The 20757-nt window shown below is 48.4% G+C and overlaps 1 protein-coding gene across 2 annotated transcripts in view; it reads left to right on the forward strand.

The window, feature by feature from the left end:
• The window catches only part of nbas (NBAS subunit of NRZ tethering complex), a 284978-nt gene that overhangs the window by 205262 nt on the left and 58959 nt on the right, over positions 1-20757 (forward strand). For both annotated transcript variants that reach the window (XM_046299129.1, XM_046299130.1), the window contains exon 46: positions 4462-4602. In XM_046299129.1, the coding sequence (XP_046155085.1) occupies positions 4462-4602 (141 nt within the window). The remainder of the gene's footprint in view (positions 1-4461; positions 4603-20757) is intronic.

Raw genomic sequence — 20757 nt, forward strand, 5'->3', positions numbered from 1 at the left:
CTAGTTATAGTAGTGGTGTTATAGTAGTGGTAGTATCTGGTTATAGTAGTGGTGTTATAGTAGTGGTAGTATCTGGTTATAGTAGTGGTGTTATAGTAGTGGTGTTATAGTAGTGGTAGTGACTGGTTATAGTAGTGGTAGTGTCTGGTTATAGTAGTGGTGTTATAGTAGTGGTGTTATAGTAGTGGTAGTATCTGGTTATAGTAGTGGTGTTATAGTAGTGGTGTTATAGTAGTGGTGTTATAGTAGTGGTGTTATAGTAGTGGTGTTATAGTAGTGGTGTTATAGTTATAGTAGTGTCTGGTTATAGTAGTGGTGTTATAGTTATAGTAGTGTCTGGTTATAGTAGTGGTGCTATAGTAGTGGTGTTATAGTTATAGTAGTGTCTGGTTATAGTAGTGGTAGTGTCTGGTTATAGTAGTGGTAGTTCTTGTTATAGTAGTGGTAGTATCTGGTTATAGTAGTTGTAGTATCTGGTTATAGTAGTGGTAGTATCTGGTTATAGTTATAGTAGTGGTAGTGACTGGTTATAGTAGTGGTAGTATCTGGTTATAGTAGTGGTAGTATCTGGTTATAGTAGTGGTAGTGACTGGTTATAGTAGTGGTAGTGTCTGGTTATAGTAGTGGTGTTATACTAGTGGTGTTATAGTAGTGGTGTTATAGTAGTGGTGTTATAGTAGTGGTGTTATAGTAGTGGTGTTATAGTTATAGTAGTGTCTGGTTATAGTAGTGGTAGTATCTGGTTATAGTTATAGTAGTGGTAGTGACTGGTTATAGTAGTGGTAGTGTCTGGTTATAGTAGTGGTAGTGTCTGGTTATAGTAGTGGTAGTGTCTGGTTATAGTAGTGGTAGTATCTGGTTATAGTAGTGGTAGTATCTGGTTATAGTAGTGGTAGTATCTGGTTATAGTAGTGGTAGTGGTAGTGACTGGTTAGTTATAGTAGTGGTAGTGACTGGTTATAGTAGTGGTAGTGATTGGTTAGTTATAGTAGTGGTAGTGATTGGTTAGTTATAGTAGTGGTAGTGACTGGTTAGTTATAGTAGTGGTAGTGACTGGTTAGTTATAGTAGTGGTAGTGACTGGTTAGTTATAGTAGTGGTAGTGTCTGGTTAGTTATAGTAGTGGTAGTGTCTGGTTATAGTTATAGTAGTGGTAGTGACTGGTTATAGTTATAGTAGTGGTAGTGACTGGTTATAGTAGTGGTAGTGACTGGTTATGGTAGTGGTAGTGGTAGTGACTGGTTATAGTAGTGGTAGTGACTGGTTATAGTTATAGTAGTGGTAGTGTCTGGTTATAGTAGTGGTAGTGTCTGGTTATAGTTATAGTAGTGGTAGTGACTGGTTATAGTAGTGGTAGTGACTGGTTATAGTAGTGGTAGTGACTGGTTATAGTAGTGGTAGTGACTGGTTATAGTAGTGGTAGTGTCTAGAGTAGGTCGGTCTGTCAGCCAGCCTGCTGGTGGTCGGTCGGTCTGTCAGCCTGCTGGTGGTCGGTCGGTCTGTCAGCCTGCTGGTGGTCTGTCAGCCTGCTGGTGGTCTGTCAGCCTGCTGGTGGTCTGTCAGCCTGCTGGTGTTTTGGAATATTTTTTATTTTGTACAGGCTTCCTTCTTTCGCAGTGTCATTAGGTTGGTGTTGTGGAGTAACTACAATGTAGTTGATCCATCCTCAGTTCTCTCTGATCACGGTTTTAAAGTCACCATTGGCCTCATGGTGAAAATCCCTGAGCGGTTTCCTTCTTCTCCGGCAACTGAGTTAGAAAGGACGCCTGTATCTTTGTAGTGACTGGGAGTATTGCTACACCATTCAAAGTGTAATGAATATCTTCACCAGGCTAAAAGGGATATTCAATGTCTGCCGTTTTATTTTTACCCATTTTACATTTACATTTAAGTCATTTAGCAGACGCTCTTATCCAGAGCGACTTACAAATTGACCTTACCCAGAAAGACTCACAGCTGTAATCACTCTTAGAGACTCACCCAGAAAGACTCACGGCTGTAATCACTCTTAGAGACTTACCCAGAAAGACTCACAGCTCTTAGAGTCTCACCCAGAGAGACTCACAGATGTAATCACTCTTAGAGACTTACCCAGAAAGACTCACAGCTCTTAGAGACTCACCCAGAAAGACTCACAGCTGTAATCACTGCCAAAGGTGATTCTAACATGTATTGACTCGAGGGGTGTGAATACTGATGTAAATTCATTTTTTCTGTATAAAATGTTCACTAAATGTGTGAACATTAAAACATGTATTGTTCACTTAGATTTTTGCGTACATTGTGTGTTGGTGGGGGAAGAAAAAAAGGATCTATGTAAATCCATTTTGAATTCAGTCTGTAAATGTGGAATAAGTCAAAGGGTATGAATACTTACTGAAGGTTCTGTATGTGGTTAATTACGGCATTCTTTACAATCTGCCTCAATATCAATGTTGCTCGCTAAGGTACAAGGCCAAGGCTATCTGGATGTGCTGGGAGTTAGAGCATCGAGCTTAGCTTGTAGGATGGCCGGGGTGTTGAGCATGTCCCAGTTTAGCTCACCTAACAGTAGGAACTCTGAAGATAGATGGGGGGCAATCAGTTCACATATGGTGTCCAGAGCACAGCTGGGGGCAGAGGGTGGTCTACAGCAGGCGGCTACGGTGAGAGACTTGTTTCTGGAAAGGTGATTTAGTAAGTAGAAGGTGGAAATGTTTGGGTACAGACCTGGATAGTATGACAGAACTCTGCAGGCTAGGATGATGGCTGGCTTCCTGTCCTCATGATCACAGCCGTTTTGTGCAGTGTGCTCAGGAGGACCACATTCTTGTTTCTCTTTGGGAGGTCAGAAACTAGAGGGGTGGTGGGGGTGAAGGGAAACTGATGAGAAGGCCTCCCTCCCCCATGTTGAGAGGAGTGCAGGGTGGACGAGAAGGCCTCCCTCCCCCATGTTGTGAGGAGTGCAGGGGGGAAGCTCAGGCTTGTTCTTTCTAACTATGCCAACTATGGTGATCTTCCTCTTCAGGAGCTGCTGTCTGTGTTCAATCAGTAGCTCACATAATCTAAATTTCTCATTGCGTGTCTTTGTGGTGTGTCAATGATTTTAATACTGCCGGATCAAAATGACCCTAAGACAATCTTTGTCCCCAGGTGTTGTACAGCTTTCATGTAAATATGAACAAAGGAGATGTTTCGCTTTTTCTAATGTTGGGGTCACTCTTGGAAAAGTCATCAAATCTCAAGTTGAAAAAATGTCATTTAAGGTTTTTCTCTGTTGTTAAATACAGTGGTGAGACATGTTTTACCCAAATATTTATTTTATTTTAATATATATAATATATTCCAAATTGACTGACCTTCATGTCTTAAAGTAATTATGGTCTGTCGTTTCTCTTTGCTTATTTGAGCTGTTCTTGCCATAATATGGACTGGGTCTTTTACCAAATAGGGCTATCTTCTGTATACCACCCCTACCTTGTCACAACACAACTGATTGGCTCAAATGCATTAAAAAGAAAATAAATTCCACAAATGAACTTTTAACAAGGCACACCTGTTAATTGAAATGCATTCCAGGTGATTACCTCATGAAGCTGGTTGAGAGAATGCCAAGAGTGTGCAAAGCTGTCATCAAGGCAAAGGGTGGCTACTTTGAAGAAACTAAAATATATTTAGATTTGTTTAACACTTTGTTGGTTACTACATGATTCCATATGTGTTATTTCGTAGTGTTGATGACTTCACTATTATTCTACAATGTAGAAAATAGTAAAAATAAAGAAAAACCCTTGAATGAGTAGGTGTGTCCAAACTATTGTCAGCTAGCACGCCTAACGACCTGTCAGCCAGCACGCCTAACAACCGGTCAGCTAGCACGCCTAACAACCGGTCAGCTAGCACGCCTAACGACCGGTCAGCCAGCACGCCTAACAACCGGTCAGCTAGCACGCCTAACAACCGGTCAGCTAGCACGCCTAACGACCGGTCAGCTAGCACGCCTAACGACCTGTCAGCTAGCACGCCTAACGACCTGTCAGCTAGCACGCCTAACGACCTGTCAGCTAGCACGCCTAACAACCTGTCAGCTAGCACGCCTAACAACCTGTCAGCTAGCACGCCTAACGACCGGTCAGCTAGCACGCCTAACGACCGGTCAGCTAGCACGCCTAACGACCGGTCAGCTAGCACGCCTAACGAACTGTCAGCTAGCACGCCTAACGAACTGTCAGCTAGCACGCCTAACGACCGGTCAGCTAGCACGCCTAACGACCTGTCAGCTAGCACGCCTAACAACCTGTCAGCTAGCACGCCTAACGACCTGTCAGCTAGCACGCCTAACAACCTGTCAGCTAGCACGCCTAACGACCTGTCAGCTAGCACGCCTAACAACCGGTCAGCACCTTAAAACCATGTCAGTTAGCACACCTAACAACCTGTCAGCTAGCACGCCTAAAAACATGTACCCTCCTCTTTTCTAAAGGTTTTAAAGAGACCCCCCCAGACAGAGCAGGACTACCTTCACGCCTATGACACCTGCGCAAAATACTTGGACAGACTGCTTCCTGCTGATGCTGTCCACTTCCTGGATGACATAACATTCTCTCCACCAGCTGTCAATCAGGTGAGGATATGATGGTGGTCATTATGGTGATGATGATGATGATGGGGACGAAGACGGTGGAGGTTGTGACGAGAATTATGATAATAATGGTGGGGATGATGCTGAGTTAAGTTGATTAGGATCCCCATTAACTACTGAACATGTAGCAGCTACTCTACCTGGGGTCCATTAACTACTGAACATGTAGCAGCTACTCTACCTGGGGTCCATTAACTACTGAACATGTAGCAGCTACTCTACCTGGGGTCCATTAACTACTGAACATGTAGCAGCTACTCTACCTGGGGTCCATTAACATGTAGCAGCTACTCTACCTGGGGTCCATTAACATGTAGCAGCTACTCTACCTGGGGTTCATGAACATGTAGCAGCTACTCTACCTGGGGTTCATTAACTACTGAACATGTAGCAGCTACTCTACCTGGGGTCCATTAACTACTGAACATGTAGCAGCTACTCTACCTGGGGTCCATTAACATGTAGCAGCTACTCTACCTGGGGTCCATTAACATGTAGCAGCTACTCTACATGGGGTCCATTAACTACTGAACATGTAGCAGCTACTCTACCTGGGGTCCATTAACATGTAGCAGCTACTCTACCTGGGGTCCATTAACATGTAGCAGCTACTCTACCTGGGGTCCATTAACATGTAGCAGCTACTCTACCTGGGGTTCATTAACATGTAGCAGCTACTCTACCTGGGTCCATTAACATGTAGCAGCTACTCTACCTGGGGTCCATTAACTACTGAACATGTAGCAGCTACTCTACCTGGGTCCATTAACATGTAGCAGCTACTCTACCTGGGGTCCATTAACATGTAGCAGCTACTCTACCTGGGGTCCATTAACTACTGAACATGTAGCAGCTACTCTACCTGGGGTCCATTAAGATGTAGCAGCTACTCTACCTGGGGTCCATTAACATGTAGCAGCTACTCTACCTGGGGTCCATTAACATGTAGCAGCTACTCTACCTGGGGTCCATTAACATGTAGCAGCTACTCTACCTGGGGTCCATTAACATGTAGCAGCTACTCTACCTGGGGTCCATTAACATGTAGCAGCTACTCTACCTGGGGTTCATTAACATGTAGCAGCTACTCTACCTGGGGTTCATTAACATGTAGCAGCTACTCTTCCTGGGGTCCATTAACATGTAGCAGCTACTCTACCTGGGGTCCATTAACATGTAGCAGCTACTCTACCTGGGTCCATTAACATGTAGCAGCTACTCTACCTGGGGTCCATTAACATGTAGCAGCTACTCTACCTGGGTCCATTAACATGTAGCAGCTACTCTTCCTGGGGTCCATTAACTACTGAATATGTAGCAGCTACTCTACCTGGGGTTCATTAACATGTAGCAGCTACTCTACCTGGGGTTCATTAACTACTGAACATGTAGCAGCTACTCTACCTGGGGTCCATTAACTTGTAGCAGCTTCTCTACCTGGGGTCCATTAACATGTAGCAGCTACTCTACCTGGGGTCCATTAACTACTGAACATGTAGCAGCTACTCTACCTGGGGTCCATTAACATGTAGCAGCTACTCTACCTGGGGTTCATTAACTACTGAACATGTAGCAGCTACTCTACATGGGGTCCATTAACATGTAGCAGCTACTCTACATGGGGTCCATTAACATGTAGCAGCTACTCTACCTGGGGTCCATTAACATGTAGCAGCTACTCTACCTGGGGTCCATTAACATGTAGCAGCTACTCTACCTGGGGTCCATTAACATGTAGCAGCTACTCTACATGGGGTCCATTAACTACTGAACATGTAGCAGCTACTCTACCTGGGGTTCATTAACATGTAGCAGCTACTCTACCTGGGGTCCATTAACATGTAGCAGCTACTCTACCTGGGGTCCATTAACTACTGAACATGTAGCAGCTACTCTACCTGGGGTCCATTAACATGTAGCAGCTACTCTACCTGGGGTCCATTAACTACTGAACATGTAGCAGCTACTCTACATGGGGTCCATTAACATGTAGCAGCTACTCTACCTGGGGTCCATTAACATGTAGCAGCTACTCTACCTGGGGTCCATTAACTACTGAACATGTAGCAGCTACTCTACATGGGGTCCATTAACATGTAGCAGCTACTCTACATGGGGTCCATTAACATGTAGCAGCTACTCTACCTGGGGTCCATTAACTACTGAACATGTAGCAGCTACTCTACATGGGGTCCATTAACATGTAGCAGCTACTCTACCTGGGGTCCATTAACATGTAGCAGCTACTCTTCCTGGGGTCCATTAACATGTAGCAGCTACTCTACCTGGGGTCCATTAACTACTGAACATGTAGCAGCTACTCTACCTGGGGTCCATTAACATGTAGCAGCTACTCTACCTGGGGTCCATTAACATGTAGCAGCTACTCTACCTGGGGTCCATTAACTACTGAATATGTAGCAGCTACTCTACATGGGGTCCATTAACATGTAGCAGCTACTCTACCTGGGGTCCATTAACATGTAGCAGCTACTCTACCTGGGGTTCATTAACATGTAGCAGCTACTCTACCTGGGGTCCATTAACATGTAGCAGCTACTCTACCTGGGGTCCATTAACATGTAGCAGCTACTCTACCTGGGGTCCATTAACATGTAGCAGCTACTCTACCTGGGGTCCATTAACTACTGAACATGTAGCAGCTACTCTACCTGGGGTCCATTAACATGTAGCAGCTACTCTACCTGGGGTCCATTAACATGTAGTAGTAGCTAGCTTTTTGCCTGAGTTTCCTTCGGTGGCAGAGCAGTCCGTGGTGACATGGTTCTATACATAGTGACACATGAAGTCTGTTTGTGGTTTGGGTACAGTGCAGAAACCCCTGAGTGGTGTTTCTGCTGGGGATGTCTGTCTGTTTTGAAGTGTATGCAAATTGACTATACAAGTTGCGAGGTGTTTTCAACAGTCAAATGTTTCTTATAAAGACTAGAAGAGAAGTAGTTTTAATTTCACCTCAACCAGGAAATACCATCATGCACCTCAACCAGGAAATACCATCATGCACCTCAGCCAGGAAATACCATCATGCACCTCAACCAGGAAATACCATCATGCACCTCAACCAGGAAATACCATCATGCACCTCAGCCAGGAAATACCATCATGCACCTCTGCCAGGAAATACCATCATGCACCTCAACCAGGAAATACCATCATGCACGTTGTTAGTTCTGTCTATGCGGTGAAATTGTGCTGTTCTGAGTCAACTGCAGCTTTTGACAGGTCTTTCTTTACTGTACCTGTCCATGTTACCAGTCATCAAGACGGGACACGACCGCAGCCTCAACAACTAGTACGGTTGATCTGTGTCAAAAAGAGATGTTTTCGTAACAGACGTGCCTCTCGCCGTATTCACAACAGCGATAACTGACGTTTCCAGTCGTGAGTTAAATGGGTCCTTCACATCAGTTGTTGGAGGATGTCTCCAGTTGATCGGTGTACTGGCGTAGCTATGCACGTTAGTTGCTAGGCAACTTGGTAACTGGCAGCAAGCAACACATATTGAAAAAGATATTGAAAATGTTGACCATTTTTTGTAACTTTGTTAACATAATTAGAAAAACAATAGTTGTCATTAAACCGCTAACCACAGAGGGCCTCTGAAATACCAATAAGCTAATGTGCTATTAGCGTTCGCAAAATAAATAAAAAACAAGCCTGGAACACACGCTAATGTCCTAATGAAGGACCAAATCATTCACACGCAGGTGCAGCTTTTGAAAATAAAAACTATGGGCTTGAAATGAATATAGATCTAAGGACGTTACAACGACCAAAGCAAAGAGAGAAATTAATATAGATCTAAGGTCCCTGAGGGACATAGATGTTTTATCACTTCAGTGGACTGCAGTCTGGCACTCTGCTGTCACTGCTGCAGGAAGGAACTCTATCACTGCTGCCCTACCCTATACCAGGAAGGAACTCTATCACTGCTGCCCTACCCTATACCAGGAAGGAACTCTGCTATCACTGCTACCCTACCCTATACCAGGAAGGAACTCTGCTATCACTGCTACCCTACCCTATACCAGGAAGGAACTCTGCTATCACTGCTGCCCTACCCTATACCAGGAAGGAACTCTATCACTGCTGCCCTACCCTATACCAGGAAGGAACTCTCACTGCTGCCCTACCCTATACCAGGAAGGAACTCTCACTGCTGCCCTACCCTATACCAGGAAGGAACTCTATCACTGCTGCCCTACCCTATACCAGGAAGGAACTCTGCTATCACTGCTGCCCTACCCTATACCAGGAAGGAACTCTGCTATCACTGCTGCCCTACCCTATACCAGGAAGGAACTCTGCTATCACTGCTGCCCTACCCTATACCAGGAAGGAACTCTATCACTGCTACCCTAAACTATACCAGGAAGGAACTCTCACTGCTGCCCTACCCTATACCAGGAAGGAACTCTGCTATCACTGCTACCCTACCCTATACCAGGAAGGAACTCTGCTATCACTGCTACCCTACCCTATACCAGGAAGGAACTCTGCTATCACTGCTGCCCTACCCTATACCAGGAAGGAACTCTGCTATCACTGCTGCCCTACCCTATACCAGGAAGGAACTCTGCTATCACTGCTGCCCTAAACTATACCAGGAAGGAACTCTGCTGTCACTGCTGCCCTACCCTATACCAGGATGGAACTCTGCTATCACTGCTGCCCTACCCTATACCAGGAAGGAACTCTGCTATCACTGCTGCCCTACCCTATACCAGGAAGTAACTCTATCACTGCTGCCCTACCCTATACCAGGAAGGAACTCTGCTATCACTGCTGCCCTAAACTATACCAGGAAGGAACCCTGCTGTCACTGCTGCCCTACCCTATACCAGGAAGGAACTCTGCTATCACTGCTGCCCTAAACTATACCAGGAAGGAACTCTGCTGTCACTGCTGCCCTACCCTATACCAGGAAGGAACTCTGCTGTCACTGCTGCAGGAAGGAACTCTATCACTGCTGCCCTAAACTATACCAGGAAGGAACTCTCACTGCTGCCCTACCCTATACCAGGAAGGAACTCTGCTGTCACTGCTTCCCTACCCTATACCAGGAAGGAACTCTATCACTGCTACCCTAAACTATACCATGAAGGAACTCTCACTGCTGCCCTACCCTATACCAGGAAGGAACTCTATCACTGCTACCCTACCCTATACCAGGAAGGAACTCTGCTATCACTGCTGCCCTACCCTATACCAGGAAGGAACTCTGCTATCACTGCTGCCCTACCCTATACCAGGAAGGAACTCTGCTATCACTGCTGCCCTAAACTATACCAGGAAGGAACTCTGCTGTCACTGCTGCCCTACCCTATACCAGGATGGAACTCTGCTATCACTGCTGCCCTACCCTATACCAGGAAGGAACTCTGCTATCACTGCTGCCCTACCCTATACCAGGAAGTAACTCTATCACTGCTGCCCTACCCTATACCAGGAAGGAACTCTGCTATCACTGCTGCCCTAAACTATACCAGGAAGGAACCCTGCTGTCACTGCTGCCCTACCCTATACCAGGAAGGAACTCTGCTATCACTGCTGCCCTAAACTATACCAGGAAGGAACTCTGCTGTCACTGCTGCCCTACCCTATACCAGGAAGGAACTCTGCTGTCACTGCTGCAGGAAGGAACTCTATCACTGCTGCCCTAAACTATACCAGGAAGGAACTCTCACTGCTGCCCTACCCTATACCAGGAAGGAACTCTGCTGTCACTGCTACCCTAAACTATACCATGAAGGAACTCTCACTGCTGCCCTACCCTATACCAGGAAGGAACTCTATCACTGCTGCCCTACCCTATACCAGGAAGGAACTCTCACTGCTGCCCTACCCTATACCAGGAAGGAACTCTATCACTGCTGCCCTACCCTATACCAGGAAGGAACTCTGCTATCACTGCTGCCCTACCCTATACCAGGAAGGAACTCTGCTATCACTGCTGCCCTACCCTATACCAGGAAGGAACTCTGCTATCACTGCTGCCCTAAACTATACCAGGAAGGAACTCTGCTGTCACTGCTGCCCTACCCTATACCAGGAAGGAACTCTGCTATCACTGCTGCCCTACCCTATACCAGGAAGGAACTCTGCTATCACTGCTGCCCTACCCTATACCAGGAAGGAACTTTGCTATCACTGCTGCCCTAAACTATACCAGGAAGGAACTCTGCTATCACTGCTGCCCTAAACTATACCAGGAAGGAACTCTGCTATCACTGCGGCCCTAAACTATACCAGGAAGGAACTCTGCTATCACTGCTGCCCTACCCTATACCAGGAAGGAACTCTGCTATCACTGCTGCCCTACCCTATACCAGGAAGGAACTCTGCTATCACTGCTGCCCTAAACTATACCAGGAAGGAACTCTGCTGTCACTGCTGCCCTACCCTATACCAGGAAGGAACTCTATCACTGCTGCCCTAAACTATACCAGGAAGGAACTTTCACTGCTGCCCTACTCTATACCAGGAAGGAACTCTGCTATCACTGCTGCCCTACCCTATACCAGGAAGGAACTCTGCTATCACTGCTGCCCTAAACTATACCAGGAAGGAACTCTGCTATCACTGCTGCCCTAAACTATACCAGGAAGGAACTCTGCTGTCACTGCTGCCCTACCCTATACCAGGAAGGAACTCTACCACTGCTGCCCTAAACTATACCAGGAAGGAACTCTGCTATCACTGCTGCCCTACCCTATACCAGGAAGTAACTCGATCACTGCTGCCCTACCCTATACCAGGAAGGAACTCTGCTATCACTGCTGCCCTAAACTATACCAGGAAGGAACCCTGCTGTCACTGCTGCCCTACCCTATACCAGGAAGGAACTCTGCTATCACTGCTGCCCTAAACTATACCAGGAAGGAACTCTGCTGTCACTGCTGCCCTACCCTATACCAGGAAGGAACTCTGCTGTCACTGCTGCAGGAAGGAACTCTATCACTGCTGCCCTAAACTATACCAGGAAGGAACTCTCACTGCTGCCCTACCCTATACCAGGAAGGAACTCTCACTGCTGCCCTACCCTATACCAGGAAGGAACTCTATCACTGCTGCCCTACTCTATACCAGGAAGGAACTCTGCTATCACTGCTGCCCTACCCTATACCAGGAAGGAACTCTGCTATCACTGCTGCCCTAAACTATACCAGGAAGGAACTCTGCTATCACTGCTGCCCTAAACTATACCAGGAAGGAACTCTGCTGTCACTGCTGCCCTACCCTATACCAGGAAGGAACTCTATCACTGCTGCCCTAAACTATACCAGGAAGGAACTCTGCTATCACTGCTGCCCTACCCTATACCAGGAAGGAACTCTGCTATCACTGCTGCCCTAAACTATACCAGGAAGGAACTCTGCTATCACTGCTGCCCTAAACTATACCAGGAAGGAACTATGCTATCACTGCTGCCCTAAACTATACCAGAACTAATGGGGATCCATAATAAACCCCAGGAAGAGTAGCTGCTGCCATGGCAGGAACTAATGGGGATCCATAATAAACCCCAGGAAGAGTAGCTGCTGCCTTGGCAGGAACTAATGGGGATCCATAATAAACCCCAGGAAAAGTAGCTGCTGCCTTGGCAGGAACTAATGGGGATCCATAATAAACCCCAGGAAGAGTAGCTGCTGCCTTGGCAGGAACTAATGGGGATCCATAATAAACCCCAGGAAGAGTAGCTGCTGCCTTGGCAGGAACTAATGGGGATCCATAATAAACCCCAGGAAGAGTAGCTGCTGCCTTGGCAGGAACTAATGGGGATCCATAATAAATATACAACCCCCTCTCTCCCCTGCTTGCTCTTTCTCCTCTGCCTCTCTCTCTTCTCTCCAGGTGAGTTGATTGATCCTCCTTTGACTTCAGAGCCGTTAAACTTCATCTCCCAGCAGGCACCTCTCACCCACTGAGCTTTTAACCCAGACATTGGCTCTAATCAACACCCTCTTTACCTCCGGTACTCTTCTCTCTCCTCCCTTCCCATTCCTCTCTCCTCCCTTTCCATCCTCTCTCCTCCCTTCCCATTCCTCTCTCCTCCCTTTCCATTCCTCTCTCCTCCCTTTCCATTCTCTCTCCTCCCTTTCCATTCTCTCTCCTCCCTTCCCATTCCTCTCTCCTCCCTTTCCATCCTCGCTCCTCCCTTTCCATTCCTCTCTCCTCCCTTTCCATTCTCTCTCCTCCCTTTCCATTCCTCTCTCCTCCCTTTCCATCCTCTCTCCTCCCTTTCCATTCCTCCCTTTCCATCCTCTCTCCTCCCTTTCCATCCCTCTCTCCTCCCTTTCCATCCTCTCTCCTCCCTTTCCATCCCTCCCTTTTCATCCTCTCTCCTCCCTTTCCATTCCTCCCTTTCCATCCTCTCTTCTCCCTTTCCATCCCTCTCTCCTCCCTTTCCATTACTCTCTCCTCCCTTTCCATTCCTCTCTCCTCCCTTTCCATCCTCTCCTCCCTTTCCATTCCTCCCTTTCCATCCCTCTCTCCTCCTTTCCATCCTCTCTCCTCCCTTTCCATTCCTCCCTTTCCATCCTCTCTCCTCCCTTTCCATTCCTCTCTCCTCCCTTTCCATTCCTCTCTCCTCCCTTTCCATTCCTCTCTCCTCCCTTTCCATCCTCTCTCCTCCCTTTCCATTCCTCTCTCCTCCCTTTCCATTCCTCTCTCCTCCCTTTCCATTCCTCTCTCCTCCCTTTCCATTCCTCTTTCTCCTCCCTTTCCATTCTCCCTTTCCATTCCTCCTTTCCATTCCTCTCTCCTCCCTTTTCCTCTCCTCCCTTTCCATCCTCTCTCCTCCCTTTCCATTCCTCTCTCCTCCCTTTCCATTCCTCTCTCCTCCCTTTCCATTCCTCTCTCCTCCCTTTCCATTCCTCTCTCCTCCCTTTCCATTCCTCTCTCCTCCCTTTCCATTCCTCTCCTCCCTTTCCATTCCTCTCTCCTCCCTTTCCATTCCTCTCCTCCTTTCCATTCCTCTCTCCTCCATTCCTCTCCTCCCTTTCCATCCTCTCTCCTCCCTTTCCATTCCTCTCTCCTCCTTTCCATCCTCTCCTCCTTTCCCTTTCCATCCTCTCTCCTCCCTTTCCATTCCTCTCTCCTCCCTTTCCATTCCTCTCTCCTCCCTTTCCATCCTCTCTCCTCCTTTCCATTCCTGTCTCCTCCCTTTCCATTCTCTCTCCTCCTTTCCATTCCTCTCTCCTCCCTTTCCTCTCCTCCTTTCCCCTCTTCCTCCTTTCCCTCTCTCCTCCCTTTCCATCCTCTCTCCTCCCTTTCCATTCCTCCCTTTCCATCCTCTCTCCTCCCTTTCCATTCCTCCCTTTCCATCCTCTCTCCTCCCTTTCCATTCCTCCCTTTCCATTCCTCTCTCCTCCCTTTCCATTCCTCTCTCCTCCCTTTCCATTCTCTCTCCTCCCTTTCCATTCCTCCCTTTCCATCCTCTCTCCTCCTTTCCATTCCTCCTTTCCATCCTCTCTCCTCCCTTTCCATCCTCTCTCCTCCCTTTCCATCCTCTCTCCTCCCTTTCCATCCTCTCTCCTCCTTTCCATTCCTCTCTCCTCCTTTCCATCCTCTCTCCTCCCTTTCCATTCCTCCCTTTCCATCCTCTCTCCTCCCTTTCCATTCCTCCCTTTCCATTCCTCCCTTTCCATTCCTCCCTTTCCATCCCTCTCTCCTCCCTTTCCATCCTCTCTCCTCCCTTTCCATTCCTCCCTTTCCATCCTCTCTCCTCCCTTTCCATTCCTCTCTCCTCCCTTTCATTCCTCTCTCCTCCCTTTCCATCCTCTCTCCTCCCTTTCCATCCTCTCTCCTCCCTTTCCATTCCTCCCTTTCCATTCCTCCCTTTCCATTCCTCCCTTTCCATTCCTCTCTTTCCATTCCTCCCTTTCCATTCCTCTCTCCTCCCTTTCCATCCTCTCTCCTCCATTTCCATTCCTCCCTTTCCATCCTCTCTCCTCCCTTTCCATTCCTCTCTCCTCCCTTTCCATCCCTCTCTCCTCCCTTTCCATCCCTCTCTCCTCCCTTCCATCCTCTCTCCTCCCTTTCCATTCCTCTCTCCTCCCTTTCCATCCTCTCTCCTCCCTTTCCATTCCTCTCTCCTCCCTTTCCATCCTCTCTCCTCCCTTTCCATCCTCTCTCCTCCCTTTCCATTCCTCTCTCCTCCCTTTCCATCCTCTCTCCTCCCTTTCCATCCTCTCTCCTCCCTTTCCATTCCTCTCTCCTCCCTTTCCATCCTCTCTCCTCCCTTTCTATCCTCTCTCCTCCCTTTCCATTCCTCTCTCCTCCCTTTCCATTCTTCTCTCCTCCCTTTCCATTCCTCTCTCCTCCCTTTCCATCCTCTCTCCTCCCTTTCCATCCTCTCTCCTCCCTTTCCATCCTCTCTCCTCCCTTTCCATTCCTCTCTCCTCCCTTTCCATTCCTCCCTTTCCATTCCTCTCTCCTCCCTTTCCATTCCTCCCTTTCCATCCTCTCTCCTCCCTTTCCATCCTCTCTCCTCCCTTTCCATTCCTCTCTCCTCCCTTTCCATTCCTCTCTCCTCCCTTTCCATTCCTCCCTTTCCATCCCTCTCTCCTCCCTTTCCATCCTCTCTCATCCCTTTCCATCCTCTCTCCTCCCTTTCCATTCCTCTCTCCTCCCTTTCCATCCTCTCTCCTCCCTTTCCATTCCTCCCTTTCCATCCTCTCTCCTCCCTTTCCATCCCTCTCTCCTCCCTTTCCATCCTCTCTCCTCCCTTTCCATCCTCTCTCCTCCCTTTCCATTCCTCCCTTTTCATCCTCTCTCCTCCCTTTCCATTCCTCCCTTTCCATCCTCTCTCCTCCCTTTCCATTCCTCTCTCCTCCCTTTCCATCCTCTCTCCTCCCTTTCCATTCCTCCCTTTCCATTCCTCTCTCCTCCCTTTCCATCCTCTCTCCTCCCTTTCCATCCTCTCTCCTCCCTTTCCATTCCTCCCTTTTCATCCTCTCTCCTCCCTTTCCATTCCTCCCTTTCCATCCTCTCTCCTCCCTTTCCATTCCTCTCTCCTCCCTTTCCATCCTCTCTCCTCCCTTTCCATTCCTCCCTTTCCATCCTCTCTCCTCCCTTTCCATTCCTCCCTTTCCATCCTCTCTCCTCCCTTTCCATCCCTCTCTCCTCCCTTTCCATCCTCTCTCCTCCCTTTCCATCCTCTCTCCTCCCTTTCCATCCTCTCTCCTCCCTTTCCATCCTCTCTCCTCCCTTTCCATCCTCTCTCCTCCCTTTCCATTCCTCTCTCCTCCCTTTCCATTCCTCTCTCCTCCCTTTCCATTCCTCCCTTTCCATCCTCTCTCCTCCCTTTCCATCCTCTCTCCTCCCTTTCCATCCCTCTCTCCTCCCTTTCCATCCTCTCTCCTCCCTTTCCATTCCTCTCTCCTCCCTTTCCATCCTCTCTCCTCCCTTTCCATTCCTCCCTTTCCATTCTCTCTCCTCCCTTTCCATTCTCTCTCCTCCCTTTCCATCCTCTCTCCTCCCTTTCCATCCCTCTCTCCTCCCTTTCCATCCTCTCTCCTCCCTTTCCATCCTCTCTCCTCCCTTTCCATTCCTCTCTCCTCCCTTTCCATCCTCTCTCCTCCCTTTCCATCCTCTCTCCTCCCTTTCCATTCCTCCCTTTCCATCCTCTCTCCTCCCTTTCCATTCCTCCCTTTCCATCCCTCTCTCCTCCCTTTCCATCCTCTCTCCTCCCTTTCCATTCCTCCCTTTCCATCCTCTCTCCTCCCTTTCAATTCCTCTCTCCTCCCTTTCCATCCTCTCTCCTCCCTTTCCATTCCTCTCTCCTCCCTTTCCATTCTTCTCTCCTCCCTTTCCATTCCTCTCTCCTCCCTTTCCATTCCTCTCTCCTCCCTTTCCATTCCTCTCTCCTCCTTTCCATTCCTCTCTTTCCATTCCTCCCTTTCCATTCCTCTCTCCTCCCTTTCCATCCTCTCTCCTCCCTTTCCATTCCTCTCCCTCACCCATACACCAGTGGGAACAGCTGTCTGTCTCCTTGATCTAAATACTAACCTTTCACCCCCCCTCTATGGTTCGATCCATCCCCCAGGAGGCCATGTGAGAGGTGGGAGGTCGAGGCTAACCCCTTCTTGTTTTTTAGTAGGGAAATGGGGAGGATTGTAATTTTCCTGGGTGGTAATTGATCACTGAGGCCTTTCAATGGAAGCGTCCTCTCCTCCTCGCTCTTCACCCTGTCCCTCCTCTTCTAAAGCCCCTGGCATGTCCCTCCTCTTCTAAAGCCCCTGGCATGTCCCTCCTCTTCTAAAGCCCCTGGCATGTCCCTCCTCTTCTAAAGCCCCTGGCATGTCCCTCCTCTTCTAAAGCCCCTGGCATGTCCCTCCTCTTCTAAAGCCCCTGGCATGTCCCTCCTCTTCTAAAGCCCCTGGCATGTCCCTCCTCTTCTAAAGCCCCTGGCATGCCCCTCCTCTTCTAAAGCCCCTGGCATGTCCCTCCTCTTCTAAAGCCCCTGGCATGTCCCTCCTCTTCTAAAGCCCCTGGCATGTCCCTCTTCTTCTAAAGCCCCTGGCATGTCCCCCCTCTTATAAAGCCCCTGGCATGCCCCTCCTCTTCTAAAGCCCCTGGCATGTCCCCCCTGTCCCTCCTCTTCTAAAGCCTCTGTCATGTCCCTCCTCTTCTAAAGCCCCAGGCATGTCCACCCTCTTCTAAAGCCCCTGGCATGCCCCTCCTCTTCTAAAGCCCCTGGCATGTCCCCCCTGTCCCTCCTCTTCTAAAGCCCCTGGCATGTCCCCCTGTCCCTCCTCTTCTAAAGCCCCTGGCATGTCCCCCTGTCCCTCCTCTTCTAAAGCCCCTGGCATGTCCCTCCTCTTCTAAAGCCCCTGGCATGTCCCTCCTCTTCTAAAGCCCCTGGCATGTCCCTCCTCTTCTAAAGCCCCTGGCATGCCCCTCCTCTTCTAAAACCCCTGGCATGTCCCTCCTCTTCTAAAGCCCCTGGCATGTCCCTCCTCTTCTAAAGCCCCTGGCATGTCCCTCCTCTTCTAAAGCCCCTGGCATGTCCCTCCTCTTCTAAAGCCCCTGGCATGTCCCTCTTCTTCTAAAGCCCCTGGCATGTCCCCCCTCTTCTAAAGCCCCTGGCATGCCCCTCCTCTTCTAAAGCCCCTGGCATGTCCCCCCTGTCCCTCCTCTTCTAAAGCCTCTGTCATGTCCCTCCTCTTCTAAAGCCCCAGGCATGTCCACCCTCTTCTAAAGCCCCTGGCATGCCCCTCCTCTTCTAAAGCCCCTGGCATGTCCCCCCTGTCCCTCCTCTTCTAAAGCCCCTGGCATGTCCCCCCTGTCCCTCCTCTTCTAAAGCCCCTGGCATGTCCCCCCTGTCCCTCCTCTTCTAAAGCCCCTGGCATGTCCCTCCTCTTAATGACATCCACTGTCTCTTTATCTCTCTCTCTGTCTTTCTTTCTTTCACTCTCTCTGAACAGTGAACATTACACTTACAAAAGTTTCAAATTAATAAAGACAGTTCAAATGTTATGTCTATATACAGTGTTGTAACGATGTACAAATATTTAAAGTACAAAAGGGAAAATAAATAAACATAAATATGGGTTGTATTTACAATGGTGTATGTTCTTCACTGGTTGCCCTTTTCTCGTGGCAACAGGTCACAAATCTTGCTGCTGTGATGTCACACTGTGGAATTTCACCCAATAGATGTGGGAGTTGATCAAAATGTCAAATTCTTTGTGGATCTGTGTAATCTGAGGGAAATATGTCTCTCTAATGTGATCATACATTGGGCAGGAGGTTAGGAAGTGCAGCTCAGTTTCCACCTCATTTTGTGGGCAGTGAGCACATAGCCTGTCTTCTCTTGAGAGCCATGTCTGTCTACGGCGGCCTTTCTCAATAGCAAGGCTATGCTCACTGAGTCTGTACATAGTCAAAGCTTTCCTTAAATTTGGGTCAGTCACAGTGGTCAGGTATTCTGCCACTGTGTACTCTCTGTTTAGGGCCAAATAGCATTCTAGTTTGCTCTGTTTTTTTGTAAATTCTTTCCAATGTGTCAAGTAATTATCTTTTTGTTTTCTCATGATTTGGTTGGGTCTAATTGTGCTGTTGTCCTGGGCTCTGTAGGGTGTGTTTGTGTTTGTGAACAGAGCCTCAGGACCAGCTTGCTTAGGGGACTCTTCTCCAGGTTCATCTCTCTGTAGGGTGTGTTTGTGTTTGTGAACAGAGCCCCAGGACCAGCTTGCTTAGGGGACTCTTCTCCAGGTTCATCTCTCTGTAGGGTGTGTTTGTGTTTGTGAACAGAGCCCCAGGACCAGCTTGCTTAGGGGACTCTTCTCCAGGTTCATCTCTCTGTAGGGTGTGTTTGTGTTTGTGAACAGAGCCCCAGGACCAGCTTGCTTAGGGGACTCTTCTCCAGGTTCATCACTCTGTAGGTGATGGCTTTGTTATGGAAGGTTTGGGAATCGCCTCCTTTTAGGTGGTTATAGAATTGAATGTCTCTTTTCTGGATTTTGATAATTAGCGGTTATCGGCCTAATTCTGCTCTGCATTATTTGGTGTTCTACGTTGTACACGGAGGATATTTTAGCAGTATTCTGCGTGCAGAGTCTCAATTTGGTGTTTGTCCCATTTTGTGAATTCTTGTTTGGTGAGCGGACCCCAGACCTCACAACCATAAAGGGCAATGGGTTCTATAACTGATTCAAGTATTTTTAGCCAGATTCTAATTGGTATGTTGAAATTTATGTTCCTTTTGATGGCGTAGAATGCCCTTCTTGCCTTGTCTCTCAGATCGTTCACAGCTTTGTGGATGTTACTGATGTTTAGGCCAAGGTATGTATAGTTTTTTGTGTGCTCTAGGACAACGGTGTCTAGATGGAATTTGTATTTGTGGTCCTGGTGACTGGACCTTTTTTGGAACACCATTATTTTGGTCTTACTGAGATTTACTGTCAGGGCCCAGGTCTGACAGAATCTGTGCAGAAGATCTAGGTGCTGCTGTAGGCCCTGTTTGGTTGGTGACCGAAACACCAGCTCATCAGCAAACAGGAGACATTAGACTTCTCGCTCGCTCGTCCGTCTGTCCGTCCTAGCTCAGTGTGTTAACCCCTCTCTCCTGTCCTAGCTCAGTGTGTTAACCCCTCTCTCTCTCTCCTGTCCTAGCTCAGTGTGTTAACCCCTCTCTCCTGTCCTAGCTCAGTGTGTTAACCCCTCTCTCCTGTCCTAGCTCAGTGTGTTAACCCCTCTCTCTCTCTCTCCTGTCCTAGCTCAGTGTGTTAACCCCTCTCTCTCCCTCTCCTGTCCTAGCTCAGTGTGTTAACCCCTCTTTCTCCTGTCCTAGCTCAGTGTGTTAACCCCTCTCTCTCTCTCCTGTCCTAGCTCAGTGTGTTAACCCCTCTCTCTCTCTCTCCTGTCCTAGCTCAGTGTGTTAACCCCTCTCTCTCCTGTCCTAGCTCAGTGTGTTAACCCCTCTCTCCTGTCCTAGCTCAGTGTGTTAACCCCTCTCTCTCTCTCCTGTCCTAGCTCAGTGTGTTAACCCCTCTCTCCCTCTCCTGTCCTAGCTCAGTGTGTTAACCCCACTCTCTCCTGTCCTAGCTCAGTGTGTTAATCCCTCTCTCTCTCTCTCTCCTGTCCTAGCTCAGTGTGTTAATCCCTCTCTCTCTCTCTCTCTCCTGTCCTAGCTCAGTGTGTTAACCCCTCTCTCCCTCTCCTGTCCTAGCTCAGTGTGTTAACCCCACTCTCTCCTGTCCTAGCTCAGTGTGTTAACCCCTCTCTCTCCTGTCCTAGCTCAGTGTGTTAACCCCTCTCTCTCCTGTCCTAGCTCCGTGTGTTAATCCCTCTCTCTCTCTCTCTCTCCTGTCCTAGCTCAGTGTGTTAACCCCTCTCTCCCTCTCCTGTCCTAGCTCAGTGTGTTAACCCCTCTCTCTCCTGTCCTAGCTCAGTGTGTTAACCCCTCTCTCTCCTGTCCTAGCTCAGTGTGTTAACCCCTCTCTCTCCTGTCCTAGCTCAGTGTGTTAACCCCTCTCTCTCCTGTCCTAGCTCAGTGTGTTAACCCCTCTCTCCTGTCCTAGCTCAGTGTGTTAACCCCTCTCTCTCCTGTCCTAGCTCAGTGTGTTAACCTCTCTCTCTCTCTCCTGTCCTAGCTCAGTGTGTTAACCT

Source organism: Oncorhynchus gorbuscha, linkage group LG14 (genome assembly GCF_021184085.1).
Source record: "Oncorhynchus gorbuscha isolate QuinsamMale2020 ecotype Even-year linkage group LG14, OgorEven_v1.0, whole genome shotgun sequence".
Taxonomy (NCBI): domain Eukaryota; kingdom Metazoa; phylum Chordata; class Actinopteri; order Salmoniformes; family Salmonidae; genus Oncorhynchus; species Oncorhynchus gorbuscha.